Genomic DNA, 26,111 nt, shown 5'->3' on the forward strand with positions numbered 1-26,111 from the left:
TATTCATCCTTTTTCGGATTCTCTTCTCATATAGGTTATCACAGAGTATAGAGTAGAGTTCCCTATGCTATACAGTAGGTCCTTGCTGGTTATTTATCTTATACATAGTGTGGTGTGTGTATGTTAAACCCAAGGAATCTTTTCTTAAAAAAATGCAAATGATATATTTGTCATATTTCTGAAGGAGGAGATTTAATTATTCATCTTCAAACATTTCTGCCAAGATAAAGGTCATCACGTAATTACTGCCCCACCCACTGGCGGGGAAGATAAGAGCAAACGTAAACCCTCGATTCATAGATCATGAGGGATGGAAAGGGTCTCACTCAAAGTTGTTTTCCACATAAGGAAACTGAGGCCCTGGGAAGTGACATGCCAAGGTCACACGTAATGAAGGTCAGAGTTGGGAATCGCAGTACTAAGTCAGGTGCCTTTGCCATTCAATTGCATTGCCCCCTTCACTCGTCTCCTGTGGCTGTTGTAATAAATTACCACTAACTGGTGGCTTAAAAACAACAGAAATTTATGCTCTGAGAATTCTGGGAGCCACAAGTCCAAAATCAAGGTGTCAGCAGAGCCACCCTCCCTCTCAAAGCTGTAGGGGAGGACCTTTCCTTGCTTCTTCATGCAGGCGTTCCTGGGCTATGGCTGTGTTACTTTAATCTCTGCCTCTGTCTTCACGTGGCCTTCTCTCCTATTTGTGTCTCTTCTCTAAGTATCTCTTATAAGTACGCAGGTCATGGGATTTAGAGCCCACTCAGATAATCCAAAATAACTTCATCTTGAGATCTTTTATTTAATTACATCTGCAAAGACTCCTTTTACAAATAAGATCACATTCACAGGCTCCAGGAGTGAAGAGATGGACATATATTGGGGCGGGGGGTGGGGGCAGGGGTTTCCATTCAACCCACTACACACCCTCTTTTATCTAAAGTAATAACCACCATTATATCAATTTCAAAAAACGCTTAGTGCTTTGAAATGGTTTGTAGTATCTTTTTCTCTCCTTCCATTTACAAGTCTTTCTGGAGTCAGACTTGGGTATTTGAATTGAATTCTTGCTCTGTTGTTCACTAACAATGAGACCTTAAGTGAGTTCCTGTCCTTCTAAGCTTCAGTTTCCTCAGCTCTATAATGAGAACAGTAATTTCCACTTCATAGAGTACTTGTGAAAATCAATATGATAATGCATGTAAAGCTCTTAACAGAATGTCTAGTGAGAGCCGATGCTCAGGAAGTGCCAGCTGATTTTAAGTTAGAATAATATTCACCGTGACCAATCTGTTCTTTACAAAGTGTATGTATTTGAGGTCTACTGGGGGACACATTTCCCCCCGCCAGAAACTTTTCTGGCACCAACACGTGAGCACAAGCTCATTCCTGAGTGTGACGCATGAGTGTGTGGCCTGCTCAGCTGAGGGGGAGCATTCTCTGGATTCTCTAAATTGTTGCCGTCCCAGCCCACACCATGGAACTTCGGATCTTCAGTGGAAGACAGAATAAGGAGAAATTCTGGTACCAGAAAGGAGACAAGATTATTCCAGCAACCATGGGACTAGTCCCTTCAGATCTGACCGGCCTGGGGCAGCGCAACTCAGGGTTAGTGGAAGTGTGGTTGTGTTTGGGTTTGTGGGGGCAGTGGGGTGGCTGGCAAGCCAGAGAGGGCTGCGAAGTCTGGGTCAGGCACCCCGTTAGTTATACAACCTCCTGGGTCCAGAATTTTGTCCTGAAACAAAGAACCAGAATAGCCAAGCATTGAACCAAAAACCAAAAAAAAAAAAAAGTGTTTCCCATAGATGTTTGTTTAGTGTGCTTTTTCAAACAAATAAAGGGTAGCAAGAAGCTATACTGTAGTTACACAGTGACAGTGGCCTGCCAGCCACACCCCAAACATTTTGCAGTTGTTATCAGCTCATTCCTTAGTGTAATCTCCCTCTGAGGAAATTAGGTACCAAAAAATTCTCTTCCCCACCCTCTTCACACAGGATGCCATGACCCCATGCACATACCATTTTGTTTGGGGGAGGGAGATAAAAAGTCTGAATTTATTACAGTGATTGCTTCCAGTGGATAATCAATCCAGAACTGGATACAGTGACCCTGTGTGCATGCCATGTCTTATGAGAAGCAGTCCTTTTAGAATAGCAAAAATAAAATACCAATTTGGAACCACCAACACCCCTCCCCGCAAGACACCTAAATGCAAAGTCATTCTGAATTCATTGCAACTATTTGCATTAATATCACTAATCCAATGATCTGAGCAACCCTGGCTGACACAGGCATGGGATCCTGTGCAGAGTGCCCAGAAATCTAGTCTGCTGCCAGGCATGGGTGATGCAAGGGCAGTTTTTCTGCACCAGTTCATGTCTCTTCATGTTAGTATGTGCAGATGTTCTTTCTTGTTGTTTTCCTAGGTTTCCATATGGTTATAACTGTAATTCTTGATATTTTTATTAACCAGTGCCCTCTTCTGATGAACATAAGAATGTCATCAGAGCTTCTGTTACGCCCTTCCAGGGGCATGCCCCCCTTTCCAGAATGAGCATCACTGGGTTTTGAACACCAAGGCAACAAAGCCAAGGTCATGGCTCAAGCACTATGCAAGCTAGTTGTCTTCCCTATGCTCCATATGTGCACATTGAACTCCAAAACCTGCCCTATGTGCTCCCAAATGGATGCCTTATGTCAGAAGGTAGCCCAGACAAGGAAGAAATGGATAGGCATAACTTAATCACCTTTAAAGGCTGTGAGGGGGACTCAAATTGCACTTTGTGTATTGTATATGCATATAATTATACATTTATGATCCAGAATGGAAAAGCAAATTCATTTGAGGACTATCTGGATATCATTCTATAGGTCAACATAGTTATTCATTCAACAAGCTTATCCAATTACCTATTCTATGTCAGGTTCTATAATTGGTGCTTAGACTCTATGATATGTAAGACACAGCATGAGCCTTCAGTGAAATCATTATAAAGAGGCAAGGTGGGAGTAGGGAGGGAGAGAATTGGCTCTCTCTGAGCAGATCAGAAAAGACTTCTGGAGGGAGAGCATCTAAGTGGGAATTTAGAGATGAATATGAGTGTGTCAGGCTCAGTGGAGAGAGGCAGGCAGATGGAAACTACCTGAGCCAAGGCATGGAGGCATGAAGTGCAGGGTGAATTTAAAGAACAGTGAGTAGCTAGCTATTACTGGAGTACACATTCTGCAGGAGCTCACGTCAGGAAAGGAGAGCAATGGATGACTCCGTGTGTACAGGTTTGGTTATTATTCATTTACTGAACAAATATTTATTGAGCCCTTACTAAACACAGGGATTTAGACCAGGAGGTAGGAACTTAGGATAAAAGGCGAGGAGATAAGACATGAATCTGCAAAACTACCTTATAAAGATAGTTTTATAAGATACTTTCCTCGAGGGAGGACAACATCAGAAGAGTCTTTTATTCATTCGTGTTCATCAGTAACAGTGGATTGAATACTAAATGGGCACCCACCAACACAAATTATAAGACATGCTTCTTGCAAGGAAGGAGGTAGCAGTCTAGTGGAATAAACAGACACATAAATAGAACATGATATTATAATATATTCAACAACCGACATAATCACATTTATTGACAGCTTAATAAATTCCAGACATGGATCTGAGCACTTTATGTTGATCAGTTGATCCTGACACAAGAAGTAGGTATGATTATTGTCTACATTTCACAGATGGCAGTCAGGGCCAGAGAGGTTACTTGCTCAATCAAGGTCACACAGTTAAGATTAAAATCCAGGCAATTTGACTCCACATTCTTAACCACTGCTCCAGATAACTGTAGAAGCATGGAAGAGAAACATATAAACCAGCCTAGAGGAGGCCGGGGAAGGCTAATTCTTCTACTCCACCATTGGTTATGGCCTCTCTGAGGTCCCCAGGGAATATAAAGATAGCTTATAGACTCATGCCAAATTCATAATAGTTATCAGATTGTGTACCATCTAGAGTTGAAGCTCAAAAGAGTAAACTTTTTTCCCAAAGTTTACCTAGCTTACATTTCTCATTCAAATTACTGTACTTTTCCCAGTCCCCTCTATCCCCATAAATACCAAATCTCATTGTATGCTTCCAGGGTCTTTATCAAGAGAAGTATAAAGTTTACAGGGAAGCTTCTAATATTTCTTTTCAGGGGACTTCTTGGGGCTCCCAGTAGTTTATGTTATCGAATACCTTTTGCATAGCACTGTGAAGATTCCTGGCTGGATTTGTATACTGTTCATTCATTATGTATCAGTTCCAATGTCCTGTTTGCAAAATGAAGAAACTAGAATTGTATTTCTCATTCAAATTACTGTAACTTTTCCAACTCCCACCTAATTCAGCCCCCTCTATCCTCATAACCACCATGGACATCGGGTTGGCAAATAACAAGAAAGGGAGAGTTGTGAGAAGTTGTATGATTTTATTACACACCTCATCATAAATAGATGGTGAAAAAGTCAAATAAGAGTGCAGAATGCTGAAAGATGATATTCTTGGAGAAGGAAGTCCAGGATGAGGAGATCTGTGTCAGTTAAGACAGCATTTGTCTGCATGTAACAACCCAACTAGAACAACCTAAGCAAATAAAGGATGTTTCTCTTATAACATAACCAGAGCCCAGGCCAGGACAGATGTCGGCATCCTGCCAGGCTCCTTCTGTTTTCCCGTTCTGCTGTTATCTTTGCAAGATCACAGGTATACTTTCAGGTATCAAGCCATATTCATGACAACAAGAAGGGCAAAGGGCAAAAGGTAAATGGAAGAAGCTAGCCACCTCTGTCCCCTTTGAAAATTTTTTCCCAGAAGCCACACCCTGCAACTTCCATTTAAATCTTGTTGGCCAGATTTGTGTCACACGGCCTCCGCTAGCTGCACGGGAGTCAGGGCTTGTCAGTGCATTAACTTGGCACATGCCACCCCCAACAAAGCAGGGTTTTGATAATAATAAAAGTGGAGAGCATGCATGCTGGCTGGGCAGCTAGCAGTGCCTGCAACATTACTCTAAAATTCTCCAATAAAAAAAACAAAGAGAAGAACAGAGGCAAGTCAAAACAGATTTTAAAATCCCAGGAAATGCAGCTAATTGAATAAATCTGAGCCTGATTTTATCTAAGTAATTCCTGTAAAGTTACTTAGATAATCCATAGCCCTAAATCTCATGGGATGAATAGGAGTTAGACAGGTTCAGAGAGGGCAGAGAGAGGGCAGAGCATTCCCAGCTAAGTCACTGACGTGTGAAACATTTTGTGTGGGAAATTACAATCCATTCCCTGTTTGCAGAGAATAAATTGCAAAGTAAAGAATATTAGGAAGGTAACTGGGCCAAATCGTGGAAGGCTTGTGTGTATGCTTTAAAAATGTGTTTATCTGAAGCCAGGAGGGACTAAGTCAGACTTACATTTTGGATAACTCACATTTAGTGACTGGGTGTGGGATGGAATCAAAACGATAAAGTGAAGAGGCAACTGGGTTACTGCAGCTGGAAGATGCTGAGGGCCTGATCTAGTGGGGCTGCAGGGCAGTGCACCAATATGAAGGGGTATTTCTTTGAGCATCAGGGAAGACTTCTTAGAGGAAGCAGCCTTTTAAAACTGAAAATTAACTTTGTTTTAGGCCTCCAGCATCTATCTGCAGAGTCTGAGGCAGCCCTAGCTCACAGATTTTGTAGGAATTTATGAGACATAGGTTATTCACTATTTAGAAATTCCCATACAACTTGCCCTACTATTCATTGGTAAAATGATTTAAAATGTTTTTGGCAAAAGACTGAGAATTTGAAATAATCCTTAAAATCTAAAGGTAGGAAAGACCTATATCAAGGTACTTGTATTCTCAAAATCTGTTGTTCTCCAACTCTGATGAGTATCTAGGGAACTGGGTAAAACTACAGATGCAGAGGCCCACCTTCAGACCTACTGGATCAGAATCCAAAAGGTGGGACTTGGGGACAGGTAGTATAATTCCACAGGGTATTCTAATATATATCAAGCTTTGGTCAACAGCATGTTAGGCCTGACAGGACATGACCAGGACCCCAACACCAGACATATTGATAGGAAGAAGGACATGAGAGCCAAGAATATTCAATTATGAGGCAAGAGATGAAGGTGCAGGCAGAAAGGCCATCACTCCTGCAGAAGGTCAGAAGCATGGCACTTGGCTACAAAGCATGGAGGAGTTACACCATAGGCAGGTGGGAAAGTGGAAGGGTCAGAGGAAGGACTGGCCTAGGGAGACTAACGGCGCTCCAGGGATGGCCTCTTTGTTGGAGGAGGAAGCTGCATGGCAGTGACCCAAATCATAATATCCAAAGGGATATGACTGACCCAGACTCTGAACTTTCAAGGCAGTTCCATAGCTATACTTTTTTTTTTTTTAATTATTTATTTATTTTTATTTTTGGCTGTGTTGGGTCTTTGTTTCTGTGCGAGGGCTTTCTCTAGTTGCGGCGAGCGGGGGCCACTCTTCATCGCGGTGCGCGGGCCTCTCACTATCGCGGCCTCTCTTGTTGCGGAGCACAGGCTCCAGACGCGCTGGCTCAGTAGTTGTGGCTCACGGGCCCAGTTGCTCCGCGGCATGTAGGATCTTCCCAGACCAGGGCTCGAACCCGTGTCCCCTGCATTGGCAGGCAGATTCTCAACCACTGCACCACCAGGGAAGCCCCATAGCTATACTTTTTGTTGGAGACAAAATTCCTTTGTATGTAAAGTAACCTATATGCTAAGCTATTTGTTGATGAAAAGAGAATTTTGAGGTTACATTGGTCAGTAAATAGAAGGAATTGCATCTCTCATTCTCAGAATAGACTAACGGAATATCTGAACAGCTATTATGGGGAAGCTCTGAAAATCCTTACAATTCGATGCAATCATTCCTTACCCATTTTGTTTCTTAGTGATCACAGAGCAAATGCCCAGTGGCTTTGGAGCTACTCCCCACTGTGTCTGATGTCAAGCATTTATTTTGTGAATATCCAACAGACAGGAAGTTTCATGAAATAGGGTGGAAGAAAGGAGAAGGTAGATAGGCCTGTTTGCTAAGCTTTTCCAACAACAGTTCTCATTTTTCTCTAGGAAAAACGAAAGGGCTGCCTTTACACAACCGGCCTCCAGTATCTAGGGGTGTCGTGGCCATGGCCATGCCCATGCCTCCTGTTCCCTCTGAGGCCATGTTCATAATTTGCAAAGACTCTTGTGTTTAAGGGCTTTCCCCTAGTGTCCTCCTGAGTCAGAACATACCCAGTATGTTTATGTTGACACTTCCAGGCGAGCTGTTCTGCTTTGGATTAGTCAAAATCATAAACAGTCAATAAGGCTCAAAAAGGTGTCAAACATGGGGCGGTGTGTGGGTCATCACAGCCCTCCATGCCTGGAGCCTGGAGTGGCCTCCTGAAAAAGCAGGCATTAACCGGGCTGCCAGCAGTCACTTCCGAGTGCCCATGCATGGGCATGTAAGCTGTTAAGCTCTCTCCTTCCATCTCTTAAACACAGATTCTACGAGCACAGGAGGAGTTCTGTGGTGCTCAACTTATCTGGACTTGAGGTGTTCCCCGGGGACCTTCTGGTGTCAGATGGAGCTGCCGATTACCTGTGCCACCCGCTTCTGCTGCTGAATTCAGGTCCTGTCCATTCAGCATACTTATATTACATACCTGCTATACGATGGGTTTTATAATAAGCAAAGGGTGTTTTCAGAATATTTAATGACTAGTAGAACATGGGCACTGACACATTAGAACAGATGTCTCACCAATTAGGACAAGCATCAGCCATGAGTTACTGGAACCAGCTGAATACCGCTCTCGGTATTGGGCATTCCACTTACAGAGATGGATAAGGAGATGGATAAGGTATAGACCTTTCCTCAAAAGGTCCTCTTGTCAAATTATATACCCCACGTCTAGGACCTGGAACAGGTACACCAGTGACGGTGACCATCCTGGAGCCCTCTCTGGGCTGGTGGGCAGTGTCGCTGTCATTGCTGTAATGCCACCCCCCACCCTGTCCTGGCCTTCAGCCTCGCACTGGTATCTTCTAACCACGGTGGTACCGTGTGGAGGCAGCGGGCCCAGTGATGGCAGATTACTGTTAGAGCAGATTAGAGAGAGGCGGCCTTAGGGATGAATCTGCATTTTGAACTAAGTTGTGAAAGAAGAGAACAACTGCGGTGTTCAGGACACATCCCCATGATTCTGATGGTAGCCTTTGAGAGCTAAAAGGAGACTTCAAGATCATCATCCATCCTGGTAGTTTTTAAACTGGTTTTGTTCTTAGCAGAGCTCTTTTTACAAGGGAATCCTTACTTGGAAATCCAGTCTATAAAACAGATCCAGGTGGAGTTGTAGTGCTTGAAAATGGGGCAGGTCCCAAAGACTCACCCCCGAGGCATCCCTAGAAGCCCAGGATAGCCTGTGACAACACACATGGAAAACCACCAGGCTCTTTCCTCCTTCACATATGTGCCAAGTGAGACCCAGAAAGGAGAAGTGGCCTAGCCATGGTGCCAGCTGGTTTGTGTCAGAGGAATGGGATCGAGACTCCTGACGCCTGACCCTGTATACGCTCCACCAGCCTGCATCAACCACCCATTACACAGGCAGCTGTAGTCTTCCGTGTGTGGAAGTCAGAAGCCACCAGTGAATAAAGCATAACTAACATTTGTCTAGCTCTTCACTCTTTATAGAGCCCTTTCACATCTACTGTCCTATATGACACAACAATCCAAATGCCCAAATGAACGAACCAAGAGGGAATTAAGTGATCTACTCAAGGACAGGCCCCTAGAAATTAGAGCTCGTTCTAAACACAGCATAACCTTAAGAGGTTAGTACATGTTCTGTGATGCTTTGCAAATGCTCTAAACTGGTTAAAAACTAAAGCAGTACTTCTCAAATACTGGTCCCAGACTAACAGCTTCAGCATTGCCTGGGAAATTCTGGTGTCCCGTGCCACACCTTCTGAATTAGAAACTCTGGGTGTGGGTCCCAGCAATATGTTTTTTAATAAGCCCCCCCAGGTGATACTGATACCAGCTAAAGTTTGAGAACCAGCATGCTAAGGAACAAGGTCATAATAGCTGCATGATGTTCTTTGTTAAGTTCTCTGCTAGGCATGTGTGCCTGGCATCACAGTAGATACCACGTAATAAAAGATATGCAACCTTCTTCACCATATCCCTCCATGCCCTCTTCTCTAGGAGTTTAGAATAGAGTTCTCATGTCCCCATCATGGTCTAATGCAGTGCTTCTCAAGCTCTGATGTGCATATGAGTCACCTAGAGATATTGTTGAAATATAGATTCTGATTCAGCAAAACTTAATATTTAATAAAGATAATAAAAGATTAGGGATTCAATAGAGACACATTTAAATTTTCTTCTGAATACCTGTGAAGATTTCCCAAGGCCCTAAAATTACCCCTAAAGTTAGAAAAGCAGAGGAGAGAAATTTGCTAAGACAAGAGACCCCAATTATTGCAGTACAAATTGTACATAATAATTTGCCACCAGGCATTTGAAGCCTAAGAGAGGTGAAGCAGATTTGTCTCTGAGGGAGGTTCCACCTAATCTCCCCTTTACAAAGGTCAATAAGGTGGTCCGAATGAGCAGGATAATCGGTTGGATTCCAGGGTTCCAGTGGGAAAAGTCCCTCAAGCACACTCTTTTTTTTAGTAAATGCTGCTCAGGTAATTGCTTTCATCTGATGGAAGTATTATGCCGAGTCTCCTGATAAACTAGTAGAAACAGAGATGAACCATTAAAACATCCATTTTGTGTACTGAGTTATCAGAACATCTCACCAAAACCTAAGAGATGATTCCCACGTTTTTCTGGGTAGCATTAGAGATTGATGCAAATGACATACAAATCAAGAATCCACAATCTAATCTCTTTACTTCCTGATCATCAAAAGAATGAGTTACTGAATAATGACTTCCTTTTCAACTTAAAGCAACTCCTAAGGAGTATGTGGATGGTGGCCAATAGAGATTATAAGCCCCCAACCTAAAGATTGGTGACATGGGTTGATGTCCCCCTATTTCAGGAATCTGCACTCAACCACACCTGGGGATTATCAGGTCGATGCAGTCTCTGAGTCTCAAGTTTGGTCAGACTATTGAAGTTGCATATGCTGGGGTGGTTTCCAGTATAAAAATAAAGTCCTTTCAGCCCTAAAGTCCTGTGCCGCTGTCTTAAAAGAATACTCAACATTTTATTGCACTTTATAGATTTCTCCAAGAATGAAGGGGGAAAAGGAGGCTGAAACAGGACAATATCACCATAAGGTAGCAATAGTACACCAGCCTTTCAGTTGGAACATCGCTTCGTTTACTCATCTGCATAAATATAAATATTCATCCTGTGCATTTTCAAGAGAAGGAGAATTAAAGCAGGGCAAATGCTGTTTGGCTCATTTGAAAAGCAGATTTTGTAAAGCACTCCATTGATCTGTCAGTAGTTACTCAAAGTACTAATATATCTTCTTTAATTTCACCCACCAGAATCCAAAAAGCCAAGATGGCCTTTCTCCAAGAGAGGAGTGGTGAGTATTGTGCATTGTCATTTTTGTTTTAATTAAGCCTCCAGTAGCTAGGAAAGTAAGAAATGGCTAAAGAGCCTCTTCATCCTACTTTATCTTTTCATGACAGCAGATGGCACGTGAAGTTTAAATTGTATCATCACATTCATAGTAGTGGATACAGAACTTGCCAAATGATGCCACTTTGTGCAGTGATACAGTGCTAATTGCCAGTGGTTAATGAGCTCTGCAAGAAAACAAAGCAATCCTAATATTGCAGTGCCTTACAGCTCCAAATTTATAACTTGACACAGTGTAGGAAACAGCTCACTCGATGAAGAAAACTTGCACAAGCGTATGCCCCAGTTTGCAGTCAGTGCCCAGTATACTGGGAACATTGAAAAATTAATGAGATAATACAGAAACAGATTCCACAAATACACTTCTGTTTCTGGGAAAGCCAGTTGGATTAGACCTAGCGGGTTTTCTTTAAATTCATTCTTTCACCCTCAATTATTGAAGAGTTATAAATTGAAATCAGTAGTGCCTGATTCTTTCCTGCCTAGGTCAGGAGTTAGCCACAGTGAAGCCTTTCTCGCAAGCATGCTGGGGGCAGAGGGGAGGAGTGTTCCTCGCTTCTGGAGTGAGGAGGAAGGAGAAGGACTGACTGTGTTCTCCCCACAGTACCTACACGCCACAGCCAGCAGCACCAGGAGGGCCTTAGGAGTAGTTACTGCACTTCCTTCTGTTAAAAATCTGCCCACATGGCCTCTGTAGCTGGCCATCAGTTGTCGACATCTACCTGGGAGGTTCTGTGGATGCACACACATTGATACTTAACTACTGTAGCTAAATTAAAAGCCCTCTGAGGTTTCAATCCCAGCTGCTCCATGTACTGCCCTGTGACCTCGGCCAAATGAATCCATGTCTCTCTCAGCTTCAAGCCCTTCCCTGTAAAAAGTAGGTGGTAATAGTGGCAGCCTCTTAGGATGGTTGTGACAAGTGAGTCAAATAATGCGTGTGAAGCTCACCCCAGAGGTGGGCGCCTGAAACAGTCGTTACTGGCCATATTATTGTTAGTGTTGTTCATAACCAGGGCTTGGAAAACTGTGTGTTCCCATAATCAAGTATAGGAGTGACTTTCACATTATTTTTTCAAGGGTAAAAAAAATGGTGTGAGTGTCTTACTCCCCTTGGGCTGCTGTAAAATACCACAGACTGGGTGGCTGAAACAACCAGTATTTCTCTCTCACAGTTCTGGAGGCTGGGAAGTCCAGGATCGGGGTGCCAGCATGGTCGGGTTTTGGTGAGAGCTCTTTTCCTGGCTTACTGATGGCCGTCTTCTCACTGCATCCTCACATGGTGTAGAGAGAGCTCTGGTGTCTCTTCCTCTTCTTGTAAGGGTACTAATCTCATTGTGAGGGCCCCACCCTCATGACCTCATCTACGTGTAATTACTTTCCAGTGGTTTCACCTCCAAATACCATTGTGGGGTTAGGGCTTTAACATATGGGTTTTGGGGGGACAGAAACATTCAGTCCGTAGGGACACAGTCTAAACATTACAAGTTGCAAATCATAAACTGTTAGTAAAATTGTGATACCATTGTCACCAGGGCTGTTGCTCACCAGTCTTTCTCATTTTGCCCCTCTTTAGGGACATGATTTGACGGTTTTCCTGGCAGATCTGAGACAGGGCCTGCGGTGCAGCCTCTCTGGGGATCCTTCCTTCCTTCCTGCCTCCCTCCCTCCCTCCCTCCCTTCCTTCCTTATTTAATATCTTTATTGGAGTATAATTACTTTACAATGTTGTGTTACTTTCTGCTGTACAACAAAGTAAATCAGCTATACATATACATATATCCCCATATCTCCTCCTTCTTGTGTCTCCCTCCCGCCCTCCCTATCCCACCCCTCTAGGTGGTCACAAAGCACCGAGCTGATCTCCCTGCTCTATGCAGCTGCTTCCCACTAGCCATCCGTTTTACATTTGGTAGTGTATATATGTCAGTGCTACTCTCTCACTTCGTCCCAGCTTCCCCGTCCCCGCTGCGTCCTCAAGTCTGTCCTCTACGTCTGCGTCTTTATTCCTGCCCTGCCACTAGGTTCATCAGTACTGTTTTTTTAGATTCCATATATGTGCATTAGCATCTGATATTTGTTTTTCTCTTTCTAACTTACTTCACTCCGTATGACAGACCCTAGGTCCATCCACCTCATTACAAATAACTCAGTTTCATTCCTTTTTATGGCTGAGTAATATTCCATTGTATATATGTGCCACATCTTCTTTATCCATTCATCTGTTGATGGACACTTAGGTCGCTTCCATGTCCTGGCTATTGTAAATAGAGCTGCAGTGAACATTTTGGTACATGACTGTTTTTGAATTATGTTTTTCTCAGGGTATATGCCCAGTAGTGGGATTGCTGGGTCGTATGGTAGTTCCATTTTTAGTTTTTTAAGGAACCTCCATACTGTTCTCCATAGTGGCTGTATCAATTTACATTCCCACCAACAGTGCAAGCGGGTTCCCTTTTCTCCACCTTCTCTCCAGCATTTATTGTTTGTAGATTTTTGTTGATGGCCATTCTGACCGGTGTGAGATGATATCTCATTGTAGTTTTGATTTGCATTTCTCTAATGATTAATGATGTTGAGCATTCTTTCATCTGTTTGTTGGTAATCTGTATATCTTCTTTGGAGAAATGTCTATTTAGGTGTTCTGCCCATGTTTGGATTGGGTTGTTTGTTTTTTTGATATTGAGCTGCATGAGCTGCTTGTATATTTTTCCTTCCTCATTTAAATGAAAGCAGGGTCAGTTGTCAGTCGGGTCTAGGGTCTCAGGAGAAGGGGCACCTCCCACCAGCTCTCCCGAGGGCTCCTCCAGAGCAGGAAGCTAGAACGTGCTTTCAAAAGGGAAGACTTACCTAAGGAAGGATAAGGGTAAAAACCTACAAGTTTTTGTGATGCATCTATTTTTTTTCCCCATAAAGAAGTAATTTGTTCCACATGTATCGGGTGACTATATGTGCCAAACACTGGACTAGATATCTTAAGATTCCAATATGCTCATTTTCAGCTCACAGTTGAGAAGGTCAGACTGACATGTAAGTTGGAAAAAAACGTGATTAAATGGCTTGCACAATGTTGGAGGTGGGTAGGCAGTGGTGGAGATACACAAAGACAGAACAATCAGTGAAATGACAAAATGTTTCAGCAAATGTTCTCAGTAATGAAAGGAGACTCATTTCTTGAAGGCTCACTTTTACAAGGACACAATGTCTGGTCCCCTTAAAAATCAGTGTCTACTCACTCCTTCATCTTTTTAGTCTTATTTATCAAGCAGTTCATATCTATTGATATATAAATGGTAATCCACATCAATAGCAAACAGTACCATATTGTAATATGTTTCCCCAATCTATCACAGATTTTTCCTTTCCTTACCTTTCTTTCTTCTCTCCTTCCTTTCTTCTCAACCATTAATAACAGTATTTGTAATAAAAGCAAACACATATATAATTTTTACCACGTTATCAGGCATTGTTTCTGTTTATGTGTTTCTGTTTATGTATGTCACAGCTTACATATGTTAACTCATTAATTCTGAAAACAACCCACCAAGGTAGGTAACATTATTACCCCCATTTTGCAAATGGGGAAACTGAGGTTCAGAGAGGTTGAATAGCTTGCCTGAGGTCACACAGCTCTTAAGCAGCAGAGTGGGCATTTGTCCCAGCAGTCCCAGGCAATCTGGCTCTGAGTCTGTTTTAGCCCTAATATTGAATTGCTTCTCCAGCTGAGGGGCTCCATAACCAGACCTGGACACTCCTCCCTCCTTTATCTCATCAGAGCTCTCAAAGATCTTGTCTCTTCTCACCAATTCAAAGCCAATTCAAGGTCAACCACTACAGAATCCATATATTCTCATACAGTCAGCCCTCTGTATCTGTACATTCTGCATCCTTGAATTCAACCAACTACAAATGAAAAATATTTGAAAAAAAATTCCAGAAATTTCCAAAAAGCAAAACTTGAATTTGCCATCCACCAGCAACAATTTACACAGAATTTACATTGCATTATATATTACAAGTAATCTAGAGATGATTTAAACTATATGGGAGGATGTATGTGGATTATATGCAAATCCATTTTATAAATGGGACTTCAGCATCTGTGGATTTTGGTATCCGAAGAGGTCCTGGAACCAATCCTGCTAGGATACTGAGGGACGACTGTATATCCATTTTACTCCAGTTCCATGTCACCAGTGCCTACTACAAATTTCCATTCCACACGCCCCTTAGTTATTAAATGTGAGGCCCCAGAGTTAACCTTGGCTTCTTTTCTTTATCCTCCATATCCTCTCAGATACCCTTCACATCTTCTCATTGCCTCTCCTAGTCAATGCCACCATAGTGGAAGCAGCACAGGTTCCAACAAAGGGTCTGTAACTCTAATGAGTTAATGTTTCCTCCAAGAGGACTGTCTGCTCCCTTCTCACTATCATATCCACCAAGCACTTTGGCCAGGAGGTCGTTCAGACCCTTGGAAAGCCACGGTGAGTGTCCTTCAAGACAGAGGGCTGGTGCCCCCTTTCCCACAGCTCCAGTTCCTCTTCCATTGCCTCAGCTTCTTTATTTTCCAACTGGCTGCTGATTTTTAATTTCCACAACATGCAGTCACTGTGGTTTCAGACATCAACAAAAGGAATACGTCCCAGCTGCTGTAGGAGGTCCCCAACCAGTTCCAAGATTCCTCTGCTACTGTGAAGCCTGTAAGTCTCTAGTAAGTTTCTTCTTTCAGTGCCGTAGCCCTAGCAGAGAAGTCAGCCACAGCCCTTTAGCACTTTCTGAACCGATTGCGGGGTCTCCTTTCAGACACACAGGGAGCTGCCTCCCCACAACAGATAAGCTGTGCCTTCTCTGGCTCCTTAACCTAAAGTCGGAAAACGCCCACCAAACTGCTTAGATCCACACCAGCGTCATGAGCCCTGAGGCAGTAGAACAAGTTGAAAAATGATTTGTGCTGAATATTCATTTGAAATGCAGCCAAGTTGACTTTAGAAAGCCTCACACTTCGTTATTTGATAGCTTCTTCCTGGTTTAGTTGGTAAAATGAGCTCTTTAAGCAGGTAATTCATGATGTTGCACCAGGATATTGAATGAGTCCAAAAAAATTGAAAGGTCATGATAAAGTTTCAAAAGCAAGTTACAAAAGGATGTATAAATATGACACCATTAAAAATTAATTATAAATACAATCAGAAAAAGGCTTTCAGTAGTTACCCCGGGGGGAGGAAGGGGCAGTGGAGATTACAGGTAACTTTGTGTAACTTTTTTTCTTTGTGGTTTTGTTTCTCAAATTTTCTATAATAACCATATATTACCTTTGTAATCCAATTTTTTAACTAATATTATTTAAAATAAAAATTATAACAAAATGAGTCAGTGGTTCCATCCTAAGGAAACCAGAGTTTCTAGCATATCCTGGTATTCTCCAGCTGTGAATTACCGTGTTAAGAAGTTGCTTTAACACTCTGGGCTTTATTTAGTCATCTACTAAATGAGGGGTTGAACTAAGACATCCAAGGCCCCTTCTGATGGTAAACATCTATGATCAAACATTTGGAAAAGTTAGAATATGAAGGACTCTAGGACCACAAGGTATGTGCTAGACTGAAATCCATCTATTTGCTATAGGAGTGTTCTGAGCTCTGTCTTTTTTTTTTTTTTTCTATTAGTAAAATGAGAGGTTTGCATCAGACATCCTCACCAGCCTCTCTCCTCCATGTCTGACATTCTGAGGTCCCGTGGGTCAGACTATGGCTGAGAAATGGTGTTTCACCTGTTAGTGACTCATAGACAAAATGTGCACTCTGTTCTCATGCATGTTGGACAATGAACCAGAGATGCCGAGGCTACCAAAGGTGTGTTATTAAAAGATTGAAAATCCTGTTTCTAACAATCTTTAAGCAGGGCAAAGACAAACACAAGCACATATCTGATCTGAAAGACTGCCTCTCCTCTTTGAAGATTACAGACTTCAGAGACTATGAGTTCCACAGCCTGAAGGTATCTCGTGCATTGTTTTCTGTGTGGCATAGCTTTTTTTGTTTGTTTTAGCCATTATTTTAAGTTGTCAGATTATTGGCTTGTTCATAATAACAGTAAAGTGCAGGAGAGAAGCCCAGGCTTGTTCATAATAACAACAAAGTGCAGGAGAGAAGCCCAGACCTGGGCAGACCGAGGTCTGCTCTCTCTAAAGCAGGGGTCACCAACCCTTCCAGTCCGAGGCCCGTTAGGAACAGGGCCGCACAGCGGGAGGTGAGCGGTGGGCGGGCGGGCGAGCGAGCGAAGCTTCATCTGCCGCTCCCCGTGGCTCGCATTACCGCCTGAACCATCCCCCAACTGGCTCGCATTCCCCGCTGCCTGCCCCATCCGTGGAAAAATTGTCTACCATAAAATCCGTCCCTGGTGCCAGAGAGGTTGGGGACCGCTGCTCTAAAGCACACTGAAAGCTCGGGAAAGTCATTGTACCTTAAGTAAGGTAATGGACGTGAGACCACTTTGTAGACCATGAAGCCCTGTACAAATGTTAATATTTGTTACAACCATTCCCCTCTCTGGGCCTTAGTTTCCTCATTTACAAAACAAGTTGGTTTTGATAAGACAATTTCTGAAGGTCTCTTAAAAACTTTAAGTCTCTTATTTCATGATTCTTCAGTAATTAATTTCAACAAGTTTTACCAGTGGAACCTGGATCAGACTTCCCAGTTCTGGGTTTGGGGTTCTTTTGGTGGGTTGTTTTTTTTTTTTTTTGCCAAAAAACTGAAAAGGACTTATGAAATTCTCAAACATAGTTCAAAACAATATCAATTTGAATTTGTTTTCATTTTAAACTAAAAACAGCATGTCCATCCCATCCATGGGAGGAATTGATATCCCAAAGCCATGCAGAGAGAACTGTGGTTTGGATAACTCTACCCAGGGGGACGCCTGGGGCTTGCAGTGAGAAATTGTGATTTGGGGGATTGCTTGTTCCTGCTGTACTGCAAGTCAAAGGAAGGGTGAACAGGTCAACCCATTGAAATGTTTTGTTCTCTCTTTTCTCCCACGTACAGGATAAGACCTGGAATGAAGTCGTGGAAACACATCAAAAACTTCCTACTAATCAATTAGACTTGAGAAAGCAGCAAGAGGCTGTATGGGAGCTCTTCACAAGTGAATGCACTTATTTCTTGGACCATTTATTAGTTCTTAAGATGGTAATGCTGGCTTTAATTTTTGTAGTAGATGGAAAACATTGGTTCTTTAGGGACTTGTTTCTTTCTTGCATGCTGAAGGAAGGAAGGAAGTATGGGGGGGGCTCCCCTCTTTCAGAGGATCTTAAGGAAATTTTGTTTATTTTTGGTTATCAGCAACTTGGTTTCTCTTTATGCTTTTCTTAAACATAGCGTCTTAGGATTGGGTGAGACCTTCCAGCTCCCCATGTGATGTCTGAATCTCTTCTGCCTGAGTCTCACCCTGTGCTTACCTACTCCTCACGTCAGGGAGCTCACAGCCACCCTCAAGGCAGCCATCCCACTTTCATTCAGCTTCCTCTTTTGGCTCTTATACTCCCTTATGAACAGTGCCAGGCAAATGCTTTTTATCAGCTACGGAGCCACAGATTTCCAGGGCAACCATCCACGTGTAACGCGGGGGTGGGTGGGGAGGGGTGGATTATACAGTGTATTCACGATGTCTGTCCTGTAAATGGTGCTCCTGAGGTTGTACAGTGCAGTAGCCCTGATCTGGGGAGGCTCTGAGCAGAGAATTCCTTATAGAAGAACCACAGGGCAAAGGATGGGAGGGGAGCAAATGCCTTCTAAGACCACAGGGGAGGATGGGCCACATTGCTCCCAAGGTTGCCTCTGCCCATAAGCATTTTTGAATCCTGGCTGCTCCCTTACACAGGAAAAGGCACTGTGTTGGGAGACACGAGTTCAAGTCCTGGATCTGCCTCTGACTTGCCATGTGAACTTAGGAAAGTCTAGTCCTCCATTCCATAAAACAGAAGTTGGCGCGTGCTTTCTGTAAATGTCCAGATAGTAAATATTTTAGGCTTTGCCAGACATGTGGTCTTTATTGCAACTACTCAGCTCCTCCATTGCAGTGCAAAAGAAGCCATAGATAATTTGTAAAGAAATGTGTGTGGCTGTGTCACAGTAACACCTTATTCACAAAAATGGGTAGCAGACCTGATTTATCCCACAGGCTGTCGTTTGACAATTCCTGTTCTAAGCTATAAAAGAGGGATGACAGTGCCATCTCTGACTGTCTCATAGCATCTGATCATTGAGATGATCAGGTTAGTTTCCTTTGAAATCTATCAAGTGCTATACAGGTGTTCTTTTCTGTAAGTAATGTTTATTGTGACAGTCATACTGCTAAGTACTTTAGCAAAATTTAAGCCACAAAGACACTCAGAAAGTTAAAACTTAGAGACTGTATCAGGATACAGAAAACTAGCTTAAGTAAGGATCTTATTGACCCATGTGACTAAAGTCCACAGTTGAGACAGAATTCAAGGTTGGTTTGATCAAGGGGCTCAAAACCAAGGGCAAAATTTCTTTTCGTCCCTCATCCCTGCCTTCCACAATATCAGCGTCATCCTGTGGCTGGCTTCTGTTGTAGTCACAGAATGGCTGCTGTCCTTGAGGCCATGGAGAGAGTGAGAAATAGAAGGGAGAGAGAGAGAGAGAGTCTCTTCTTAGCACTCATAGGCAAAGTCTTGATTGTCATTCTGATTGGACTGGCTTAAGTCACATGCCCACTTCTGAACCAACTACCCGGATAAGGAAGGAAAGTGCTCATTGGCTTAAGATGATCACATTCAAGGTATGAGGAAGAGTAGATGCTGAGGTGAAAACTGGGATGATATTAAGGAAGGGGGGGACACTGAAGCTGAGTGGTACCCAATAGATGTTCACAGCAGAGGACTCACCCTGTGAGTTCTGCTACCTCCCTTGCCCTAATAGACAGCACAGAACTTTCCATCCCACTATAAGCTACATAAGCATTTTAAACTAGCATTTTTCTGCTTAAAAGAAAGCCAATTTGAGTTTATTTTCAAATGCCCCAGTGTATTTAAAGTATATAAGTACCTCTCTTTACACAATCAATATGAATTTCCCAAAGTTGCGTGTAAATTGGAATTTTGTAACTCAAATAATAAATTCACTGAAAGACTCAATGTTTTTCTTAAACGGCAAAAATTTCTATAAAGAAAAGAATCTTATAGCACAAAGATGATTTTTTTCTAAATTTTCCCAATTTATCTGAACTAATGATTTCTGTTTCTTACAATTACATGTTTTAAATGCTTGAATATTGACAGATTTCCAGACAACTGATGCTTCCTGGACTGGGGGAAACTCTAAGTCAGTGGTTCTCAAAGTGTGGTCCCTGGACCAGTAGCATCAGAATCACTTGGGAACTTGTTAGAAACCCATATTCTCAGACCCCATCAGAGACCTACTGAATCCGAAAGACTTGGGGTAGGTCCCGCTAGTCTCCAGTTTAACAAGGCCTCTAGATGATTCTGATGCAAGTTCAAGAACCATTTACTGCATTAATTAAGAAATATGGCAATGGGAATTGGAGAACGCTGGTGGTCTAAAGTCCAGTCTTTTCACACCTACAGTTCTTGAAATATTCGGTCCCTTTGAATGCTTCATCATATTTATACAAAGTATTCCTATTTCAATAAATTGATCTCTCTCTAGTTTATAGCATGAGAGGCAGGTATTCTGCGAGGATCGACTTGCTGTAGTTTTTCTCTTGTAGGAAACCATCAAGTAATGACATAAAGCCTCTCTCAATGTTTTCATTAATATTTAGTGTCTTCATCCAAATCTAAACATCTTACCAGTTATCAGGTATTAACTCATTAGTTCTCTATTTTTAATTTCCTGAAAGTAAAGGACATTTGGGTCTTCGCAGAGAAAGGAATAAATAAGAACTCAGTATGAATGTTGTTTTGGTCTCAAGTAAGTGCTGTTGGCAAGAAGAGAACCTTGGCGATTTCTTTGGCACTGGGAGCAGAGAAAGCCCATCTGAACAGATTATGTTCAACAGGAGTGTTGTTAGGGCTCACAAAGCGGCAGCAGCTTCATACAGAAGAGCACATCTCCCGTATGTTCTGTGGGGGCTTAAATGTCATACGTGTTTAGCACAACTCTTAACGATTGAAAATACTGATCTCCAAGTTGTTTTGTAAAATTATAGTCAGGAGGTTTATGTTTAATGTTCTTGCAAAGGGCAAATATCAAAATTGAAAAACAAAGTAATGTGCATTTTTTTTTAAGATCTTCATGAATACATTAAAATACCTACAGACTCATGAATATCTCCTGGATGTGGATTTATGGAGACTTTTTGCAAACCTGGAGGAGTTAAGTCAGGTGAGCCAAAGTAGGAAGATTCCAGTACCCATATGTTAAAATTCGCCAGAGGACGATGAAAATTCATGCTTAGTCTATTCTTCTGGCTTGTATTCCATATTGGAACATGGAATATGGTTTCTTCCATATTTCATCCCCATTTAATCTTATGGTCGGGAGTTCAGGTTAATAAGGAAACCTACACATCCATTGATGTCTTTCCAATAGATGGCAGTTATTAGTTAGCCTTCAGTAACATTTTTAAAATTCTTCTATGGCTATTTAAGAAAGTAAACATATTGCTCACTTCAGCAGGACATATACTAAAATTGGAGCGATACAAGGATTAGCATGGTTCCTATGCAAGGATGACACAAAAATTTGGGAAATGTTCCATATTTTCTCTAGAATACAAGCTCTGGAACACCTTCTAGAATATGCTCAGGAACCCACCTTGTTCACTGCTGTATCCAGAAGACCTTGAACAGTGCCGAGTACATGGGAGGACTCAATAAGTAATGTTGAATACATGAATTTCCTCAATAAGTGATGTTAAATACAAAAAAAAATCCCTAAGATCTCTGTCATCACCATAAGTGTCTATTCTCAAATGAATGTTCTTTCTCACATATATTATAAATAAATAATATCTTTCCTCTAAAAAAGGAAGTGAGATACCAACAGGAATTCATTTATAAGAAAAACTTATAAGAAAATATATATTGGAAAGTAGAGGAAAATAGATCTTTGAATTTTGCCAGGAGATAAATTTGAAATGGAAAACATCTGTAAGAATGACATTTGAAGTTCATCAGATTTTTATTTCTTACCCCTGGAAGTGTACCTACTCTTGTTTTCTTTCTCTCTGGCCCTAGACAAGCTTTGGTTTTGTGAACAGTCTTTTCCACATCTTCAAGGACTACGTCGACACTTCTGAGACTTTACCATCGTTGGATTTCATTTCCGTGCTCACAAAGGTAAAATCCTTCTGAGAGATCTCAGCTTCTATGTGATAAATTCACCTACCTCTCAGGATAGTCGTTTATATCTCCTTGATCATTGTTATTGTTGTTCCTGGGAAGGTTCCACCTGCACCCTCCCACAAGGGAACTATCCCTTTTCCCACCAATCAACATTTTCAGAAATAACTTGCAGATTCTGTTTCTCCATTGTCATCTCTCCTGTGTGGGTTTTATTAAGACAAAAATCTGCATGCATGGAAAAGCCATTTCCAAGTCTGGTTTTCAAATGACTTCAATTTAAAGCTGTATTCATGGCAGTAGTTTGTGCAGGCTAATTACATGGTTCAGTTGTTCTTCTAACAGAAGTGCCAGGCTCTCTGAAAGGAACAAAATAAACCTTCAGATCCATTAACACCCTTAATAAGACTTCTGTGTGTGAAAGGAGGAGAAAAGAGGAAAACTTGTACCCGTGGTCTGATAAATGCTATTTTTTTTCTTAAGTAGGTATTTGAACCTCTTCCCCTACTTTGAGCTTTTTAATTCAGTCCCTATCTATCCTCATTTAGCAAGATTTAAATTGTTACAGTCTACTTAAAAAAACATAGATTGAGGTTTATTGAGCACTTACTAAGTACTTATGTGTGGGACTGATAACCTGTGCACAGTAATGTGCAGAATTATGTGCATATCCCCTGCTTTGGGGGAGTTTTCAGTCTCGCGGGGAAGAAATTAATCCAATGATGACACTAATGATTATATAATCAAATTGAGATCAATGCTGGGGAAAAAAGGAACATAGATATTATGAAGGAAAACTTCTAGGTTGGGGCAGATGGTGAAGTAGTTACAGACAGGAAACTCTTCCTGGGACGATGATGCTTGAGGTGAGATATGAAGAAGAAGGACAGTTTAACAAGGCAAAACAAGCAAAAATTAGGTATAAAGTGGGGAGATCTTTAAGTGACCTTCGAAAGCAGATTAGAATAAGAAAAGCTTTGAAAAACGAGAAAGAATGTAAAGTGTTGGGAATTACCTAAAATCTCAGACTCTCTCAATTCCTTTAGAGTCAGAAATTATCTTTTTTTTAGGACCATCACATGCTACACATTTTTTGTTTTTGTTAGACAAAGGGGCAGAGCCCTTAGTAAGTTACATAATGGACATGAATATTTGGATGTGCATTGGTTCAAGGTCTGAAGTCCCCCTGGTTTTCTTGATAATTTCTTTACTCCATCAAAGGCTAGGACAGCTGACGGGCTTGGCTCCACTTGGCTCTATCCATCTCCTTGGATCAGTGGACTAGCCTGGTCATCCTCTTCTCATGGTAATGGGTGGGAGCACAGAAGAGCATAAACACCCATTATATTGGGTGTTTCATTTTGTGGCTCTTGCTTGGGACATAGAAGCTGGGGGCAAACATATCCGGGAATACTCATCTAAAGGCTGACATCTTGCTTGGGACATTAGCACCAAGACCTGGCATCCTAGAATTTATTTTTAATGTAGTCTTTAGTAAATAGTCTGGAGAAATATCAACTTCTCATCAAAACACGTAAGTTGTCTTAGTCTGCTCAGGCTGCTGTAAGGAAGTGCCACAGACTGGGTAGCTTATAAGCAACAGATATCGATTTCTCACAGTTCTGGAGGGTGGAAGTCTGAGATCAGGGTGGTGCCCAGGTCATGTGAGGGCGCTCTTCCAGTCAAAGACCTCTTACTGTATCCTTTGCATAGCGGAAGGGGCTGGACAGCTCTCTGGAGCCTATTTTACAAGGGGATTAATCTCACTTATGGGGGCTCCACCTTTATGACCTAATCATCTCCTAAAGGGCCCACCTCCTAATACTGTCACATTGAGGGTTAGGATTCAACATGTGAATTTGAGGGGAACACACATATTCAGACTATAGCATAAGTGTACTTACAGCCTACTAAAGCATAGACTCTTTGCTGAAAGTCAATAATAATACCCACATATGAATGCTTCCTGTTACGTTACAGATGTGTAAAGATGGGCTATAAAAGTTTCTCCTAAATTTAAAAAGGCCTACATGAGTCAGGTTAATTTCAGTTATACCACAGGAACAAACTCCAAATCTCAGTGGCTTGGTTTTATATCTCACTTATGCTCTGCTCCTACTTTGTCCTCGCTCTGGGACCCCTGCTGAGGGAGCACCCACAACCTGGAATGTTACCAGTCTCAAGGGCAAAGACGTAAGAGACTGAGGCAGAGCCCTCACTGACTCTTCAAGTTTCTGGCATGTCTGTTCACATTTCATCGGCCTAAGAAAGTCACATGGCCAAGCTTACCCTCAGTGGAGTGGGCATATATATTCCTCCCCAGGAAAGGGAACTAGATGAGCAGTGATAACAGTCTACCACGGTGTCTCGCAAGAAGCTCACCAGTGGAAGATTGGGACGTTTGTTATCCACACAAAAGCCATCTGAGAAGTCGCTGATAAGGAAGATGAGGCTTGGAGAAGTTAAATCACTTGGCCAAGTTCACATAGCCAGTGGGTTGTAGAGCTGCATTTTTAAGCCTGACTGTTTATGGTCTTCACAGCAGCCTCCTCGTAATGGCCTTTCTCAAGCATCTCAAGGTGACCTGTGAGAAGACCTTCTCTTTATTTCCAAGCCCCCAGCTATCACCAACCCCCCAGGAAAAAATTAATTCACATTATCAGCTTTCAAATTACTTCTTCTTGAAGGCAGAACTTGACATTTCCCCCCATAGCGTTTTGTCCTCTGAGGTCCTATAGCAAAATATTTTTCTAGGTTTTTGTTATCTCTGCCTTTACTACTGTCACTTCCTTTACTGGCCTGTTAGGCTTGGTCTGCTGTCTCTACTCACTGCGGTTATAATGTTACCAGCAAGTGTGTCTTCCTTCTCCCATTCACCACATTATGACACTATTGGAAATTCCCTAATGGGACCCATTACTCATTATACTAATTAATAAACCTATCAAGGAGCACATAGGCTTAGCAATGTGGTAGGCACTATGGATTCCTAAAGAGAGCGTCTGCCAGTAAGGAGCCAGAAGCACTGGTGAAGAGAAAAGAATAACTGTCATTCCCGAGACAGACACTTAACTGAGATGGTGGCACATTGTGCAGTGTGCCCAGTTTGACCATTATACATATGAATGTATACGTACGAATTGGCCACTTGCCTCATTTTAAAATAAATTTGACATGGCTTACGAATGTGTAGTCCTTATAGCAAGTTTAAGACATTACATAAGCATAATGAAGAAAGAACACAAGTGTTAGCTTGGGTAAGACTAGCACATAAAACGCACGCTACGAAACTACATTTAGGAGAGGTGCCCCAAATCTGACTCTATTTTTAGAAGCTGGGAGGAGAATTCAGTATGCGGATATTTTTGAGGAAGATTTAGTGAAAAGTCAGATGTTGTTACTTTAATCACTTACTACGAACACAAGCTTGACATCAACAACATGAGCAGTGAAATCAAAGGCGGTGTTTGTCATCAGGTTCCATGCAGTGTGTGTAGGCCTCAACAAAGCATAAGTGCAAGTAAAGGGTGAATTAAATCAAGATGTCCTAAACAGAATTTTCTTTATGGGCAAAAAAAAAAAAAAAAAAGGCAACTTATTGAGGACTTAACTGTTTATTATGGGGATATCGGGGTTTTTTTAAACAATGTTTATTTTGAACTGTTACTATCCATGCAGTCATAGCTCCTACTTGATAATGGTGCCTCCTCCACTTTCCCTGTTCTAGTTGCTGATAAAAGTGAAGAGAAAGAGAAAGTCTGTCTGTGCTCTCTTTGCTTCCATTCATTCTCCTTCTGCCCTTCTCCTCTTGCAGTATTTCCAAGGAAGCTTGTGTCAGAGCCACCAGACCTACTGCCTGAATTACTCAGCTGCTGTCTTTTATCTTGAGAGTCTGAGGCAGAGAGAGGACTTCGGAATTTATTTAAAAGTAAAGTACCAGTTTCTTTTCTTTTATATTTTTCCTGAAACTCTTTGGATATAACAGGTACTAGGGATTATTAGACCCAAATTAAATGGGAAAGAAGGAAAATAAATGATCAACCATACATTTTAACTACAAACCTGCTTTCCTTATAAAGACATCATTCTCTGCACACTTAGGATTTTAAATGGTGCACTTCTGGAAACACTGATCATCTAATG

General features: G+C 41.9%; 1 protein-coding gene and 1 long non-coding RNA gene across 2 annotated transcripts in view; one reads left to right on the forward strand and one right to left on the reverse strand.

Annotated features, from left to right (window-relative positions):
• Window positions 1-26,111, reverse strand: part of LOC309609246 — a 388,908-nt gene that overhangs the window by 14,824 nt on the left and 347,973 nt on the right. The window lies entirely within an intron of this gene.
• The window catches only part of PLEKHG7 (pleckstrin homology and RhoGEF domain containing G7), a 95,342-nt gene that overhangs the window by 14,639 nt on the left and 54,592 nt on the right, over window positions 1-26,111 (forward strand). The window contains exons 4-10 of the mRNA XM_082350475.1: window positions 7,531-7,658; window positions 10,540-10,580; window positions 16,538-16,636; window positions 17,686-17,829; window positions 20,914-21,009; window positions 21,864-21,965; window positions 25,783-25,896. Coding sequence (XP_082206601.1) covers window positions 7,531-7,658; window positions 10,540-10,580; window positions 16,538-16,636; window positions 17,686-17,829; window positions 20,914-21,009; window positions 21,864-21,965; window positions 25,783-25,896 — 724 coding nt within the window. The remainder of the gene's footprint in view (window positions 1-7,530; window positions 7,659-10,539; window positions 10,581-16,537; window positions 16,637-17,685; window positions 17,830-20,913; window positions 21,010-21,863; window positions 21,966-25,782; window positions 25,897-26,111) is intronic.

This window comes from Balaenoptera borealis, assembly GCF_965194805.1.
Source record: "Balaenoptera borealis genome assembly, chromosome: 13".
In the NCBI taxonomy this organism is placed as follows: Eukaryota; Metazoa; Chordata; class Mammalia; order Artiodactyla; family Balaenopteridae; genus Balaenoptera; species Balaenoptera borealis.